Source organism: Myotis yumanensis, unplaced genomic scaffold (assembly GCF_028538775.1).
Source record: "Myotis yumanensis isolate MYYU_CA2020_CCGP unplaced genomic scaffold, mMyoYum1.0.hap1 SCAF_6, whole genome shotgun sequence".
In the NCBI taxonomy this organism is placed as follows: domain Eukaryota; kingdom Metazoa; phylum Chordata; class Mammalia; order Chiroptera; family Vespertilionidae; genus Myotis; species Myotis yumanensis.
In genome coordinates this window covers 19,270,595-19,285,007 of record NW_027223757.1, presented here as the reverse complement: position 1 = coordinate 19,285,007, position 14,413 = coordinate 19,270,595, and the positions used below count along the sequence as shown (strand labels likewise).

The 14,413-nt window shown below is 35.6% G+C and overlaps 1 protein-coding gene and 1 pseudogene across 1 annotated transcript in view; one reads left to right on the top strand and one right to left on the bottom strand.

Moving 5' to 3' along the window:
- Window positions 1-14,413, bottom strand: part of LAMA2 (laminin subunit alpha 2) — a 472,106-nt gene that overhangs the window by 56,399 nt on the left and 401,294 nt on the right. Inside the window, exons 42-46 of the mRNA XM_070417672.1 lie at window positions 12,282-12,398; window positions 10,888-11,070; window positions 9,404-9,409; window positions 6,763-6,917; window positions 746-889 (exon numbers count right to left, since the gene is read on the bottom strand). Coding sequence (XP_070273773.1) covers window positions 746-889; window positions 6,763-6,917; window positions 9,404-9,409; window positions 10,888-11,070; window positions 12,282-12,398 — 605 coding nt within the window. The remainder of the gene's footprint in view (window positions 1-745; window positions 890-6,762; window positions 6,918-9,403; window positions 9,410-10,887; window positions 11,071-12,281; window positions 12,399-14,413) is intronic.
- Window positions 13,806-13,903, top strand: LOC139013336 (U6 spliceosomal RNA; annotated as a pseudogene).

Genomic DNA, 14,413 nt, shown 5'->3' with positions numbered 1-14,413 from the left:
GAGGTATATGTGTTAATTTAATCAACTCTAGCTAGGACTAATTTTGAGACAAAGTCTTTTCTTACTCTGATACTTGTGGAAGAGGTAAAGGAAAATATTCATAATTCATTGTTTTCTTCAAGAGCACTGATATTTTTGAAGGATCAGCTATGATTTTCTACTCAAGGTGACCTCAAACTTCTCACTTGAATTCCAAGTATTGACTTATGAGATGAGTGGGCTGTTGAAAAGTCATGTTCATTTTAGAAGGTCCCCATGCATGCAAAGCCAAGTAGTTAAAAAAGAAAATGAAAGGAATTAGAAGTTTCTGGTGAGCTTCTGAAGAAACTCAACATGAATCAGAAAATTTTTCATTGGCCAAAAATTAGTATACAAATTGCCATTTTCATTGACTATGAAGGTTCATTGTAATTTCTCAGTTAGAGAAAAGTAAAAAAACAACAAAAAAGAGCTTTATTCCTATTAGTCTTTCTTCTTAAATAACTGGATCTGGAAATATAATTCGAAATAAATGCTTCTTACACTCATAAAAGCACATGTGCCTAAGTGCTGTAAAAAGTTTTCTTCATTTCATTTGCCTTCTAACTTTGTGTGGTAAGATTCTGAGGTTTTCCAAGTCTGAAAGGCTACATTACATAATTTTGGGACCATGTTACTAGATTCCATACATTTCCCACACTACCAGGATTAACCTCCGACTGTACATATATACAGTAAGCCAAGACATGCTGAATATTGGACTTACAAATTTGGCACTTCCAAGATAAAAAAGGAGGTTGTCAGCAACAGGTGTCTTTACGTTGACAATGATATTATTGTAGCTTCCTTTCTTGATTTCTGGCTTGTATGTTCGAATGCAGTCACCTCCCGAAGACACAGATACTTTGATCTTTAAGAAAAACAAGGTACAAAGAACCAAGACTAAATCTCTCAGAAAGTTTAAAGAGCTCCCAAACAACCGCAAAGCCATCATCACCATCTCTTCTTTGAAGTTATTTTTCTATTATCAAATGCTATCATTAAATGCCCATATGCAGACACTATTATACTCACTAATGAGGGCCGAGAAAAGCAGCTTTCCACCAGCATTTTGACAATAAGCCGCTCACAGTCACATGTTTTGTTAGCACACTACTATGTTTTGAAGCCTGCCAACTAACGAATTCTTACCTTCATACTTTATTCCTTTAGGAACATTTTCAAAAGGCGGTTTTACATGAAGCTAATGGAATATCTTTATTAAGGTTGTTAAATGAAATTTTGCAATTCAAATTTCAGCGATTTTGGTATCACTTCAAATAGAAAACCATTTTTCTTTGATTTTTTCAAGAGGAAATTATCTACTCTCCCATGTTCTTACAGTTGAAAGAGGCCAAATAGATTGTGTTCTAGATGTTCTAACAGTACGGGGAATACTAATCATTCCACTCAGAACATACCTTTCAGAACAAATGATATCTTTTTATTAAGTTTCCAGGAAACGAAACAGAAATAATTTCCAGTGGCTATCATTGCTCATATATTTAACAGCTCCTTTTTCTTTTGACTAGTTCTTTAAAAATTACTATAAATTGCTAGGGAAGGAATGCCTATGCGAATGGAAGTGACACAGTTCACACCAATTTTTATTTTCCTTTTGGGAACCTTGCTTCAATCGCAAGTAACACTAGTTGATGATCTGATTTAATTTCCTTTGGTTCAGGTGCACCATCAAAGGGGCACTTTCAGGACAGCGAGGGCGCCGCTTGGGCTCAGAGAGCAGCTGTTACTGTGTTAGTGAAAGTGCTCAGACTGGGAGGCAGAGACGGGAAAGCTGATTCAAACACCCGCCTTCCGGAAGCCTCTTGGTCTCACCAGCAGTGAGTTTCCATTTTCTCATTCCCTCTAGCACTTTGTGCTACTCATATAGTTTTCACAGTGGAAGAAAGCCAACGAGCACTATTGTTACCATCATGAAAGGGCTGTGCAGACTCCAGCCAAGCTGCCAAACCAGTCTCCATATCATGGTAACACAAGGAGGTGTCTTCAAGGGTCCAATTAGGCTGTGGGTGTAGGCAGTAATGGGACTCCTCCCCAAGGGTGGTATAGACTACACTGAAGAGGTGCTGGACTCAACATTGGTTGGATTTAGAAGAGAAAGCTAAGGAGGAGATGGGTTGTGACAAATCTGTAAATTCATATCTGTTTGAGAACTTCTGGGGATAAGGCAGATGTGTTGCATCTCCTATAGACTGTGCCTGAGTTGTGAGTTCACATACTGCTTCCTCACCTAATCTGCTGTCCAGATTGCATCTCCAAGTGGAGGAGATCTTGCGTTCGAAAGAAATGGGAGCTCCCACTAATGGAGCCCTGTGTGGTGGCCTGGGGCTGGAATAATCCAGGAAGCCTCCTGTTCAGCCTGCTTTCCTAGTCCTTGTCTTCCTCCGAGGGTGGGGCCCAGTCAGCTTACTGAGGGTACAGCACTGAAATCCATTCTGGTCCCCAGAGTATTTGGTCTGTGCTCTGGAGAAGAGAATCTTTTTGTTTGTGTAGATTTCAGCCAGGAAGTTAGCTCTTTGTTCCACAAATGATGGAATTTCCCTTCTACATAAAGTGCTAGAATAGGGGAATCAAAATATAAATTGTTGCCCTGGCCAGTTTGGCTCAGTGGATAGAGCATCGGCCTGTGGCCCGGGTTCAATTCCAGTCAAGGGCACACACCCGGGTTATGGGCTTGATCCCCAGTAGGGGGTATGCAGGAGTCAGGTGATCAATGATTCTCTCTCATCATTAATGTTTCTATCTCTCTGTCCCTCTCCCTTTCTCTCTGAAACCAATAAAAATATATTTAAAAAAATATATAAATTGTCAAAAAACAGAACCAGGAAATGTACAACTTTTCTTCTGGGTGTTAATGCTATAGAACAGATGTGCCTCGGAAGTTGTCAGAGGATGTTACATGAAAGAGGAGCAGCTATACAAAGGGCTACCCAAGGGCTTGGAGATAAAAAGGAAGTAAAGCAAGAGAAAGAGACTGTAGTAGAGGTCGGGGAGGGGAAATGCAGCCTTCAGATGTCTTCGTGTTTAAGAAAAACTATAGGAGATGGTGAGTTTTTAGGAATTTATAGCAAGTGAACCAAAACCATCATCAGAGAAGAGCTTGACACTGGGCAAATTGGATATCTGAGGCAGGCTGTAAGTGTCACTGACATCACGAGATCAAAGAGAAGACATCCAGGTCTGCCAGGGATTCATGAACAGAGCAGATTGAGCTCTTTCTAGCAGGATTCATATCCAGAGGGGCTGGGGTAGTCATCAAAAGTAACTATGTGTGCAGTTTATTTTATCTTTATTTCATACTAGTATATGCTTTTTTAAACTTATGGCTAGTTTAATCGTAAGTAACTAATTCTGTTGAAAGACCACAGTATTATAATCCTCTTTGGTTACTGTTAAGAGAAGAAATGACGGACTATGGGTGGAATACATGTCCATTTGGGTCACAGGTGGAGTGTCTGCCCTTGCTTAGGTACACCTGGTAGAAACGATAGGGGATTACATGATCGGGGTGTTCGAAAGGGAGCGACCAAAATGCAGGAGATAGAGCACCAGGACCTAACTGAGCTGATGAAACTCCATCTGGGAAGGAAGTCTAGGAAGGCAGCCATTTTCAAGTTAAGGGTATTTAACAGCACTAGGAGTTACAATTAATCTACTTCATAGTACACTTTGTATATCTAAAACATATGGTTCTCTGAACAAAAGGATGTTGTTATAATAAATATGCTAGCAGTTAATCTTGCAAAGTAACCTATTGGTCAACTCTTATACATTCATATGCAAAATCCCCTGGATTTCTGTTTTCTGGCTTATGGTTTTGAATATATGCTCAGTACCTGAAAAATTCAGGCAGCTCAAACTGTTGGTAACCAGTCCATAGCTACTAATTTCTCATTTAAACATTTTGTGTTTTTCTTTATAATTACAGATATTTATTTTAACTAACTTAAAATAGGCAATTCCAAGTACAGCGTTTATAAGTTTCACTAGATGAAATCTCTAGGATATATCCCTCATAGAGAGAAGAGATTTCTGAAACACAAATATCCTCTTAAGATATTTGGTTCTATCACCTGTTGTTATTTCTAATATGAATCTTCAGTAAGACCTCTAAACAAAAGTCACTAAGCATGAGGTATCTCTAAAGCACAGTATTTACCAATTTATCATCATGAACTCAGTCCAACATTATTGAAGATCCCATTATTATATCTACTGGATTTTCACTGCATTTTTCATCCAGCAACTAGGTCATTCATTTAAAAAGACTGCTAGCCACTCAATTTCAAAGTCAACAAAGCAAAACAAACAAACAAACAAAAAACTACTTTAAAATAAATGTCTTTGATTTCTTGGTCACATTGAGTATGTGTTAGAGCCACATCCAGACACTCGTGCCCGATTACAAATATTACAAATCAGGCAAATGTCATCCTCAATTTGCATAAAACTCACTTGAAAAAAAATCTGGCTGCTTACATATTTCTAACATCTTTGAGAAAGTAAGGCAATCTGTTGTAATTTCAATTTCTAAAAGTGATTGAAAATTTCCTTAGAAGGCATAGGCAATGGTCACTTTTTCTGGAATTACTTTTATACCTGTCTTTCATTTTGTATCTGAAGACAGGTTTTATGTATTTACATGCCAGAATTTTATCTTTTTCCCCAGGGGGTGGGTGGTGATGTGGGAAAGTTCTCATAACTGATAAATATTTGGGTATATTTCAAAATTTCTTTAAAATGAAGATATAGTAAAAATGTTCAGATTTTACCACCTCATAACTAAGCAGAATATGTAGCTAAGTGTGTGATTCACAATAGAACATGTACTATTATTGCCTCTTCAAACTTAATATTGCAAAATATAGGAGTGGTATGTCAGTCTCTTGCTTTCTCCTGACACTGACACAGTTGGGTTTTGTACAAAACTTGCTTCCTTCTTTCTAGTTTCTCTCATCTATATCACAAACTACTCTCAGGTTCATATTCAAAATGCTCAGCTCTGATTATGCTATATCTTATAATTAAGAACTTTCAACTTCTCCTCATCAGTGAGGTTTATTGCAACTGCAGCTAAATGAAACTGCTTAACTTACTATTCAGGGCCTGATAAGGTTGGCCTTTACTGACATTTCCAGTTTAAAGTTCACTTTATCAATAATCTTTGCAAGCCAGACTACTCTTGCATCAAATAACCCTGAAACTTTCTTCTCTCTCTGCCTTGACTCAAGCAATTCCCTTTTCTTGGAATGCTGCCTTCCCTTCTCCTTCCCCCCGCTCCCATGTCCAGGACTATCTCACTTTAAGGCCTGGCTCAAATCCCTCACTTCAGGAAATCTGGCCCCTATTAGAGGTGATCTTTCCTTTCAGAACTTTATAGCACCTCCATTGCCCATACAGTGTAGCACAACATCCGCATTATCTTAGAGAGTTATTTGTGTACATGTCTTATTTCTTCTATTATAGTATAAACTTGGTGCATTCCTCATTCATCTTTGAGTACTTCATAGCAAGTAGCCTTGAACAAAGGAGATGGTTTTTCTACATTGGCTCAATTTTAGATAAAACTTTAAATCTTGTAGTAAGATCTGATTTATGTTCACCTAGTGCTTTGCATATACAATGATCACCTGTCATCATACCTCCTGCATGGTTTTCATATTGGAGCTCAATAAATGTCTTCTCAACCCTACCCACTTTTCTCCCTCTGAGCTTATGTACATCATCTTCACTAATCTTTTTTTGGGGTCATTTTCTAAGTTTCTCTTCAGTCAGTTATGAGTTCCTTTTTAAAGAACACATTGAATTTATTGTCTTGGCCTTCTTTAGAGGCATTAGATATGTCTAAAGCAGGAAAACGAATATATTGCCACTGGGTTTTATATTCTAGGCCACTACTAAAAAATATAAATTGATGGATTAACAAAGGTCATTTCTGGTTATTGAAAGTTGTTGAGAAAACAAAATTTTTGAGACGGAAGACTTGGGTCTCTAAAAAGATTTGAGTTTAAACCTGGCAACATGAAAATTTGTTTTTTCCTTTCTATTTCTAAAACCATCATGGGATAAGTTTCTTGGCTAGAGAGGTTCATATTGGCATTAACAATTCTGTCCTTGCTCATTAGGATGCTATGTTCTAAAAAGTTCTGCTTCTATCCTAATTGTCTTCTGGTTGTCAATAAAGACCAACATTTTGAGACCAGCTAGGTATTTCCTATTCTTACTCCAAAATAAAAGAGAAACAATAAAAATTGTTTGTAATAAAAATAGTTTTTGTTGTTGCTTATATTCAGAAAAAAGAATATATAGAAAATAATGGTTCCTCTTTGTTATTGCTTCCTATAACCTTATTAATTCTTTCCTGCTACAACCCCACTGATTGGCTTTTTTTTTGCTTTAATCAAGAGCAAGTCACTTTCATTCACCCTTTTTTGGTATAAAAAAATAAGGTTTCCATTCTTGCAATTTGTATTACTCCATTTAAATAATAAGAAATGTTAGAACTTTAATTTATAAAACAATTAGTAATGATTACCCTTCTCAAGGAATCTCTTGAAGTTTATGAAAAATAAAACAAAATATTTAACCTCCCCCCAAAATAACTTCAAGTTAAAGAAAAAGAACCAAAGATCATTCAACAGGACACATGGGAGAAAACATTCCTTCTGGAAATAATACCAACTATACAACCAGTTACTGATACTGTAAACAAAAACAGCTTACAGAATTGGCTTGCTTCCGGGCTTGGTTTATCAGTTCCTTTATCTCAGAGATGTTTTTCTTCAAGTTATCCTCAAGTTCCTTGATGGGTTTGAGTTTATCAATCAGTCGATCAGCCTCTTGTTCCAGATTTTTCACTGTGGCATCTGCATCTGCAACTGCACAGAACAAGATTAGCACAAACCACACATGCACACACAAACAGACACATACGCACATGCACACACATGCAAACATTCACACATGCGAAGACACACACATGCACACATACAGACACAAGTGCACGTGCGCACACAAGCACACAGAGCCAAATGAAAATGGCAATATGCTTAACTAAAGAATTAAAAGAATTTAATCTTATTCACATGACAGAAGCTAGGCCACAACTGTTGAAGCAGCTTGTGATGGCAAAAGGGAATATTTTAGTTGGACTCAAGCAGGCCAGAGGGGCTGTTAGAGAAGGAGGCCAACAATGGCTTTGAGATTAAAGTGAAAGATAGCACTGAAGGTTGAGAATATAATAAACTTAATTTGATGTTTAATTCCAGCTTCAGCCAAAAAGCTAACCTTTACAAAATAGAATTTTAGTCATAGAATCAGGGAAATGAAAGTGTCTTTAAAATGTCACCTAAGTCTGCCCAAGCCAGACCTATATTTAAATCAGGCTTGTCACAAAAAATTGGTTTTCTTTTTTTCTCTCACTGTCTTTATTTGTACATCTGAAATAGAGAAGCTAACAAAATGTCTTCTGGAAACCCTTCAATGTTGAACAACCCTTAGACTAAAGGCCTCTTTTAGACTTTAATTAAATCATGCTGCAGTTCATTTTCATTTTGAAGAACAGTTGATTACCCCTGCTCTCTCTGTTACACTGAACCATATTAAACTGCCATTGTTGTAGGTTAAAAAAAAAAGGTTGGATAGTGACAATTTCAAAAGGGGTATAACCCCCAAATAACTGAAGGTTTTTTCACTGATCCGTAGACATCCAGCATGTGCTTTTCATAGGAGGGCAAATGACACATGGAAAGCCAATTATTCTATCTGTAGGATGCTGGCAGTCTTATCCAAACTGTATCATTTGTTATTTGATGGAGCATGTGCTGGTCTGTTTTCTGTCATGGAGACCTTGATGAAAAAGTGAAACTGCTTAAGGTCCAAGGCTATATGCTCTGCTCGACTACAAATGATCTGCTCTCTGGCTGACATTGCACCACTGGGAACGAATCCTCAGAAATTAATCAAATGTGCTCAAAGGGAAGGAAATTATTATTTTAAAACTAGGTTTAAACTAAGTATTTTGAACTCCTGGCCATAACTATGAGTTACATTGTTAGTGATGTTTAAAACAACATAGGTCTCTTATTAACATTAATTAATAGAGTTGCTAGATCATGAACTGAGTATTTCCTTCCTGATGTAGGTTATTGGGGTCGAAGCCCTTGTTACATAATTTTTTAGATAATGCAACATAAACACAGTTACCCTTCATTTTGTAACTTTTTAATAAAGCATTTGTCCAGTTTTTCTTTCTTAAATTCTATAATACTACTCGGAATTATTCTAGAATTTAGGAAAAATGCTTAAGATTAAATTCATAAGAAAGAAAAAAGGGGTTAAGCAAAGACTTAGGTTTAGGCAAATAATGGATCATTTTCTCCTAATGCTCTTAAAAGTTTCTATCAAATGTTTCAAAATGGGTCTGCAGGTTCCCCCACTCCCTTCCTTTTTTCTTCTCTACCTTGTGGAGCAGATTAAATCAAATGGAAATGATCTTCTTGAAGGTTTAAAATTAAATCGTCTGTGATATTGAGTCTGCAGTAGTTTTTGAAAACTTCTTGTGCAGTAGTTTTTGAAAACTTACTTCTTCTATAATTATTTGGCTGTAGATTTTAAAATAACATCCCAAGATAGATTTTGATGACAATGTTTTTTAGAAAATTATCTCTTTTAAGCTTTAAAATTTATAAGCATAGAGTTTTGCCAAGTATCCTTGTATGTGTTAAATTTCTTCTCTTATCTAGTTCTGCCTCCTTGAGAACTTTGCCTATCTGTGCTTCTTTAAAATTAAGCCTGCCAAGTATCTAAAATATTTTACCTTTATATTCCTAAAGATCCCCCTCCCAGACTGACCAAGTCTATTATGTTTCTGTCCTCTAGTTCATTATTGTTTTTTTATCTTCTCTCTTTCAGTTAATTTATTTTGTTTTACTTATAGAATTGTCTAAATTGTTCATTTCAGTGCTTTTTTAAAAGTAAATTGCACTCATTTTCCACTGAGGAGAGCCTTCTCAGGTTTTGATATGTTGGATTTTATTATTATTATTTTCTATTCTGCAGTTTTATTTTTGGTTTTGAATTTAAACCATGGGATGTTTAAGGAGAATGTTTTTATATTCTTGTAGTTGCCTAGTTGCTAATATTTCACTTTATTTTATTATGTGCTTCTCAAATACATTCACATACTGAATTTTTTGAAAGATTCCTTTTACATATCTCATATTAATACTGTGACACTGGAAAGAACAGCTATCCAATGTTTAAAGCAACACCTAAACATGGTAACATGCAAAGCTGAAGTTTTTTGCAATAGGCAATTAAGCATAAAAGTTATTAAATGGTATATAAGTAAACATATACATACTGATTTCTGCAGGTGATTTCATATGGAAGTAAAACAAAAAGAATTAGAAAATTCACGAGGAGATATTTTTTATCCATATTATAAACTAATAGCTATCACAAAATGATACTTTTCACATCAGGTACTAATTACAAATGCATCCCATTTAAAGTCAAATTAGTGTTATCAAGTAAAAGTACACAAAAACATGTCATTTAGAGGCCACTATTCATGTTAAAATAAATTTTATTATAATGTTCTAAAAGAAAACAGGCCCATTTGAATTAATATTACAAATAACTTCTCGATAGAGGATAGGATAAAAAAATTAGAGATAAATATTGTGAAAAGGCTGCTATCATCTGAGAATCAATCTAAAATTGAATGAAATAATATCTTAAATTATGAAATAAGTAAAAGAGAGAATCATATTTACTTTAAAACTTAAGTTCATTCTTTTTTTTTAATGTGACTTGGAATACACCTGAACTATTAATTCAGATGGAGACTTAAAGACCAGGGAGAAGCTCTATCTGGGCTTACATAAGAACACATGAACAAAACCAGTGCATTTCATCTATTTCTTCTCTTGAAGAAATGGCGAGGAATAAATCCTTCTCCCTAGCTCTGAAGTTCATGTTATATGTTTGCACCCTTCTTTGCTCATGAAGGAGTCATGCTTGTAGCACCTACTATTTCACAGCATCATTAGCATTTGACTCAAGGCTGTGGTGTGAAAAAGTAGGCTCTCACTTACATAGCATATGATGTCAACAACAGGGTTTTTGTAATTTTACTCTACAAATATTTTGATACCCAATGAAAATGTTCTTATATAAAGAGGGCTAATCTCTTGAGAGTAACAAATCCAAAAAATCAAGTGTCACATATGATGATGATGTTTTATCACTTTACAGAATGGGAAATATATATCTCCTAATGTTTATTGATTACACTTAATCAGTTAAATTACCATTATATTAAGTTCCTCCACATTTCTCAGTAAATCCTCATTAACTAAATATAATTTGATGCAATATACAAAAGATGTAAAGACATATTCTTGTAAACTAGATAAGTGCTTTAATTTCCTGAAAATGTTAAATAACTGAAAAATCTAAATAATTAAACATCAATATTTTTGAGTGTTAAAGTATTTCAGGTTGATACCATTTTAATGTCACATTCCTACTAGAATGCTCCTTGACCTCTGTGTTCCATGGGAGCTCACCAGCTTTGAGGATATTAGTTTCCCAAGTACAAATACATTTTTAATTACAGTGAAGGATTAAAAAGTACTTGGCATCCCTATGCCAAATATCATGCAGACTTTGGGATTTCCTAATTTCCTTTCGATTGGACACACTTCGGAGGGAAGAAGCCCTGGAGAGAGGAAGCCAGACTATATCACCATGAGGGTCTCCTCCAGCTCTAACTGTCTACGCCGGTACTCTTGTAGTGTGAATAAATAAATGACATAATCAAAATGAAAAAGGGGATCTTACTGTTTTTCAAAGGATCTTTTACCACAGCATTTGTTTTGGCTACGCTGTCTGCTAGCTGATTGTAACTTTTTTTCAGGCCATCCAGGTCCTGGTGGAGATCTTTAATCTGGGCCAGCACATCTTTGGCTGTGTCGTTGGCTTGTCTCGCTTTGTTCTTAACGGCTTGCAGTTTAGCAGCTGTGTCTGTCAGCAGAAGAGCATATGAGAAACAAAACAAAGGGTCTGGAGTTAGTGGCTTAGTCCATGCTTGTCAAAGCGAGGCCACAGCTGACTGACCTCAGGAACGCACCTACGAAGAGGAAGGCTGACTTTTGTCTCATTCAGTTGTAATAAAGTAAAATTTTAGCTCAATGAAATTTTCTCAGGGACCTTTGCCATGAATACTTGATTAGCTCTTAGGAGAGCAAAGTGCTTATTCTAAATGTTCACGGTAGAAGGGTATATTGTGGTTTGCTGTTAAACATATTAAAGAGAAAAAAACTTATCCACCTGTCTTACAGCTTCATAAAAAGTAGGCTTAAAATTTAATCTGCACATACACGGGGAAGGGGGGAATCAATGTATTTTTGTTTAAGTGTAGAAATGGCTAACATCCTTTTTCAGGTATATTAGACAATGTGTTCATGTTTTTTACATTTGTTTTGATCTATAGAAATTTTCTATGTACCTCCTTACTACCAAAGAGGTGATATGAAAATCCAGAGTGTTACTTCAGATTTTTTCATGTTAAAAAAGTAAAAATAATTAAGATTTTAGTATTTTCTGCACTGTATAAATACATGCATTTGTTTTCTTGATCCTATTTGTACAAACAATATACTGTAGACATAAATGCTTACTAGTGTATGTTTACTAGTATTAGTTGTTAAGACCACAAGCTCTGAAGTTAAAATGTGGGGTTCAAATCTCATGTATGTCACTTTTAACAGTGACCATCAGTATCCTGTGTCTCTGCTTGTCATCTGTAAAGTGCGGATAATAATGCTGGTGGGAATGCAGACTGATACAGCTACTGTGGAAAACAGTGTGGAGTTTCCTCAAAAAAATAAAAAAGGAACTGCCCTCTAGCCCAGTGATCTCACTTCTAGGAATCCTGAAACACCAATCAAAAAGACTATATGCACCCCTAGATTCATAGGAGCATTATTTACTGTAGATAAGATTTGGAAACAGCTTAAGTGCCCACCAGTAGGTGAGTGGATAAAAAACTGTGGTACATTTACACCATGGAATACTATGCAGCTATAAAAAAGGAGTTCTTACCCTTTGAGACAGCATAGAGGGCCCTGGAGGGTATTATAACAGAGGTGTAATATTGGGAAAAGTGGTAAAACATAGAATATTTTTAAAAGTTCAGAACAACTGCATCAATTTGTAGTGGCCTAGAAGCTTACCATTTGGAATTGCCGATAACTTTGCCAAAGTGTCATTCAGAGCTCTCTGGAGCTCTCCATTTCTAACATCGGCATTTTCTAATCTGGTTTGCAAGCCATTTAAATCGTCATCATTTTCTGTGAACAGAAAGCAAAACAAAAAGAAAGGATAAAACAATTTTAATCCTCTCTGAGTTTATATCTGGACATACAATTTCAGTTTATTGTAATACAAAGTTTATAAAAAGCAAGACGATTGATTTAGTTCATTTACTTTATTGGCATCTAACCATAAATATATTTATTTCAGAGCATAATATAAAATATGTGTTTATATGACCATTTGATACTTCAACATGTTCAACAATTATGTTTTCTTCTTGGTATCTGACTCAACTTAATGATTTTCTATAGAGAAAAACTTCAAAAAAATCAGTCTTTTACTCCATCTGTAATGATGTCCTCTTGACATCACTCCCATTAATGTGACATTTAAAAACATATACCAAAATGGAACATTGGATTAGCTTTTTAAAATCTCAAATAGATAGGATTATTAAGCAGAATCTCCCAATTTCAGTAAGCATCACTTATTAGTATTTGTTTGAACCCAATACAAATCAAAGGAATGGAAAAACATCTTCTTGCGAATTCCTGTTAAACTGTCATATTTTTTAATAGAGAAAATCCTATTTTACAAATTGCCTTGAAATAAGCTTTAGGTAAGTTATTTTCTTGCTATTTTGATACTTCGTATCAAACTCCAAACGTAAGTGAATATTGAATCTGTCTTCTTTTTCTTGCACAGTTTATTAGTGAACAGAGGAACTGGATAAATGAAAGATATAAAATCCTACGCTTCCCACAATACGTTTTACCTCTCCTGACTGAATAAAGCAGATTGTCTCTTGAATATATTTTTAATAGTTCATTATACCATCACATGTGTTCCCATGGGAGATGCATACTAACTGTTTAAATTAACTCCACAGAAATGCAAAACATAAATAAAAAGCCGAGTCCCCAAGTAAAGAGGCGCATTGAGAACGAACCAGGAAGGAGAGGGCGCCCTAGTTCCGCCCAGTCTGATCTGGGCAGCGCTTGCACAGTCGCAGGAAGGACTGGCAGCCGCTGCAGGTGTGGACGTGCCACGTTTGGTGTTTGTCAGCTTTGTTGGGTTATTTTACTAAATCCTCACGATAACTTTTAGGATGCATATACTATTACCATTTCCAATTTCCAAATGAGGACACTGAAGCTTAGGTCATTTACATAGGCTTCCTAAATTTGCATGGTTATTAAGTGGCAGAGTTGCGAATCAAATCCAAGCAGTCTCATCCCAGAAATCATGCTCTTAACTAGGGATTGGTAGTCAAAACAGGGAGTAGTAGAGCATCTCAGACAGTAACCCTCTTCCCCATCTCTACTCACTCCCCATCCTTTTTTTCCTCTCTTCCTCTCTCCCTTTCTTTCCTCTCATTTTCTCCTTTATTACTTAAAGTAACTGGTCACAGTTAAAGAAATCCTATGACCCTCACATAAGAAATATATATATATTTATGGCCAATTGGAATGATTCCGAGAGGATTAGCAATGCCTATGTGCAAAATGGCAGGCAAATGTGCAAAATGGTCCACATTTTTAAAGATAATGAGCAAAATATAGAACGCATAGTTCATAATAAAATAAATAGGAATAATCAACCACCAAATTAAAACAAAGCACTCAACATTATCAAAATTAAAGAACCATAAAGTAAAAGAACAGCGAGATATCATTTCTCTTCTATCAGGTTGGTCAAGGTTAAGTGTCTGATAATACCAAGTATTCACAAAGGTGTTGGTAGAAGTGCAAATTGATGCCATTTTTTGGAAGAGCAATTTAAAAGTTTATGAGAATTTTAAATAGACATGTATTTGGCTCAGCGATTCTACTGCCAGACATTTACCCTTCAAATATACTTGTGAAAGTATATCAATGTATATCTCCCAGGATATTCCTAAGATCTTTATTTATAATAGCAAATAAGCTATTAGGGGACTTTTTATATCAATATGGCATATCCATGCAATGGTATATATTGCAGTCTTTAGAAAGAATCAAATGAGTAGGTGCTGATATGAAAGAAAGAAAGAATCTTAAGACCTTTCTAT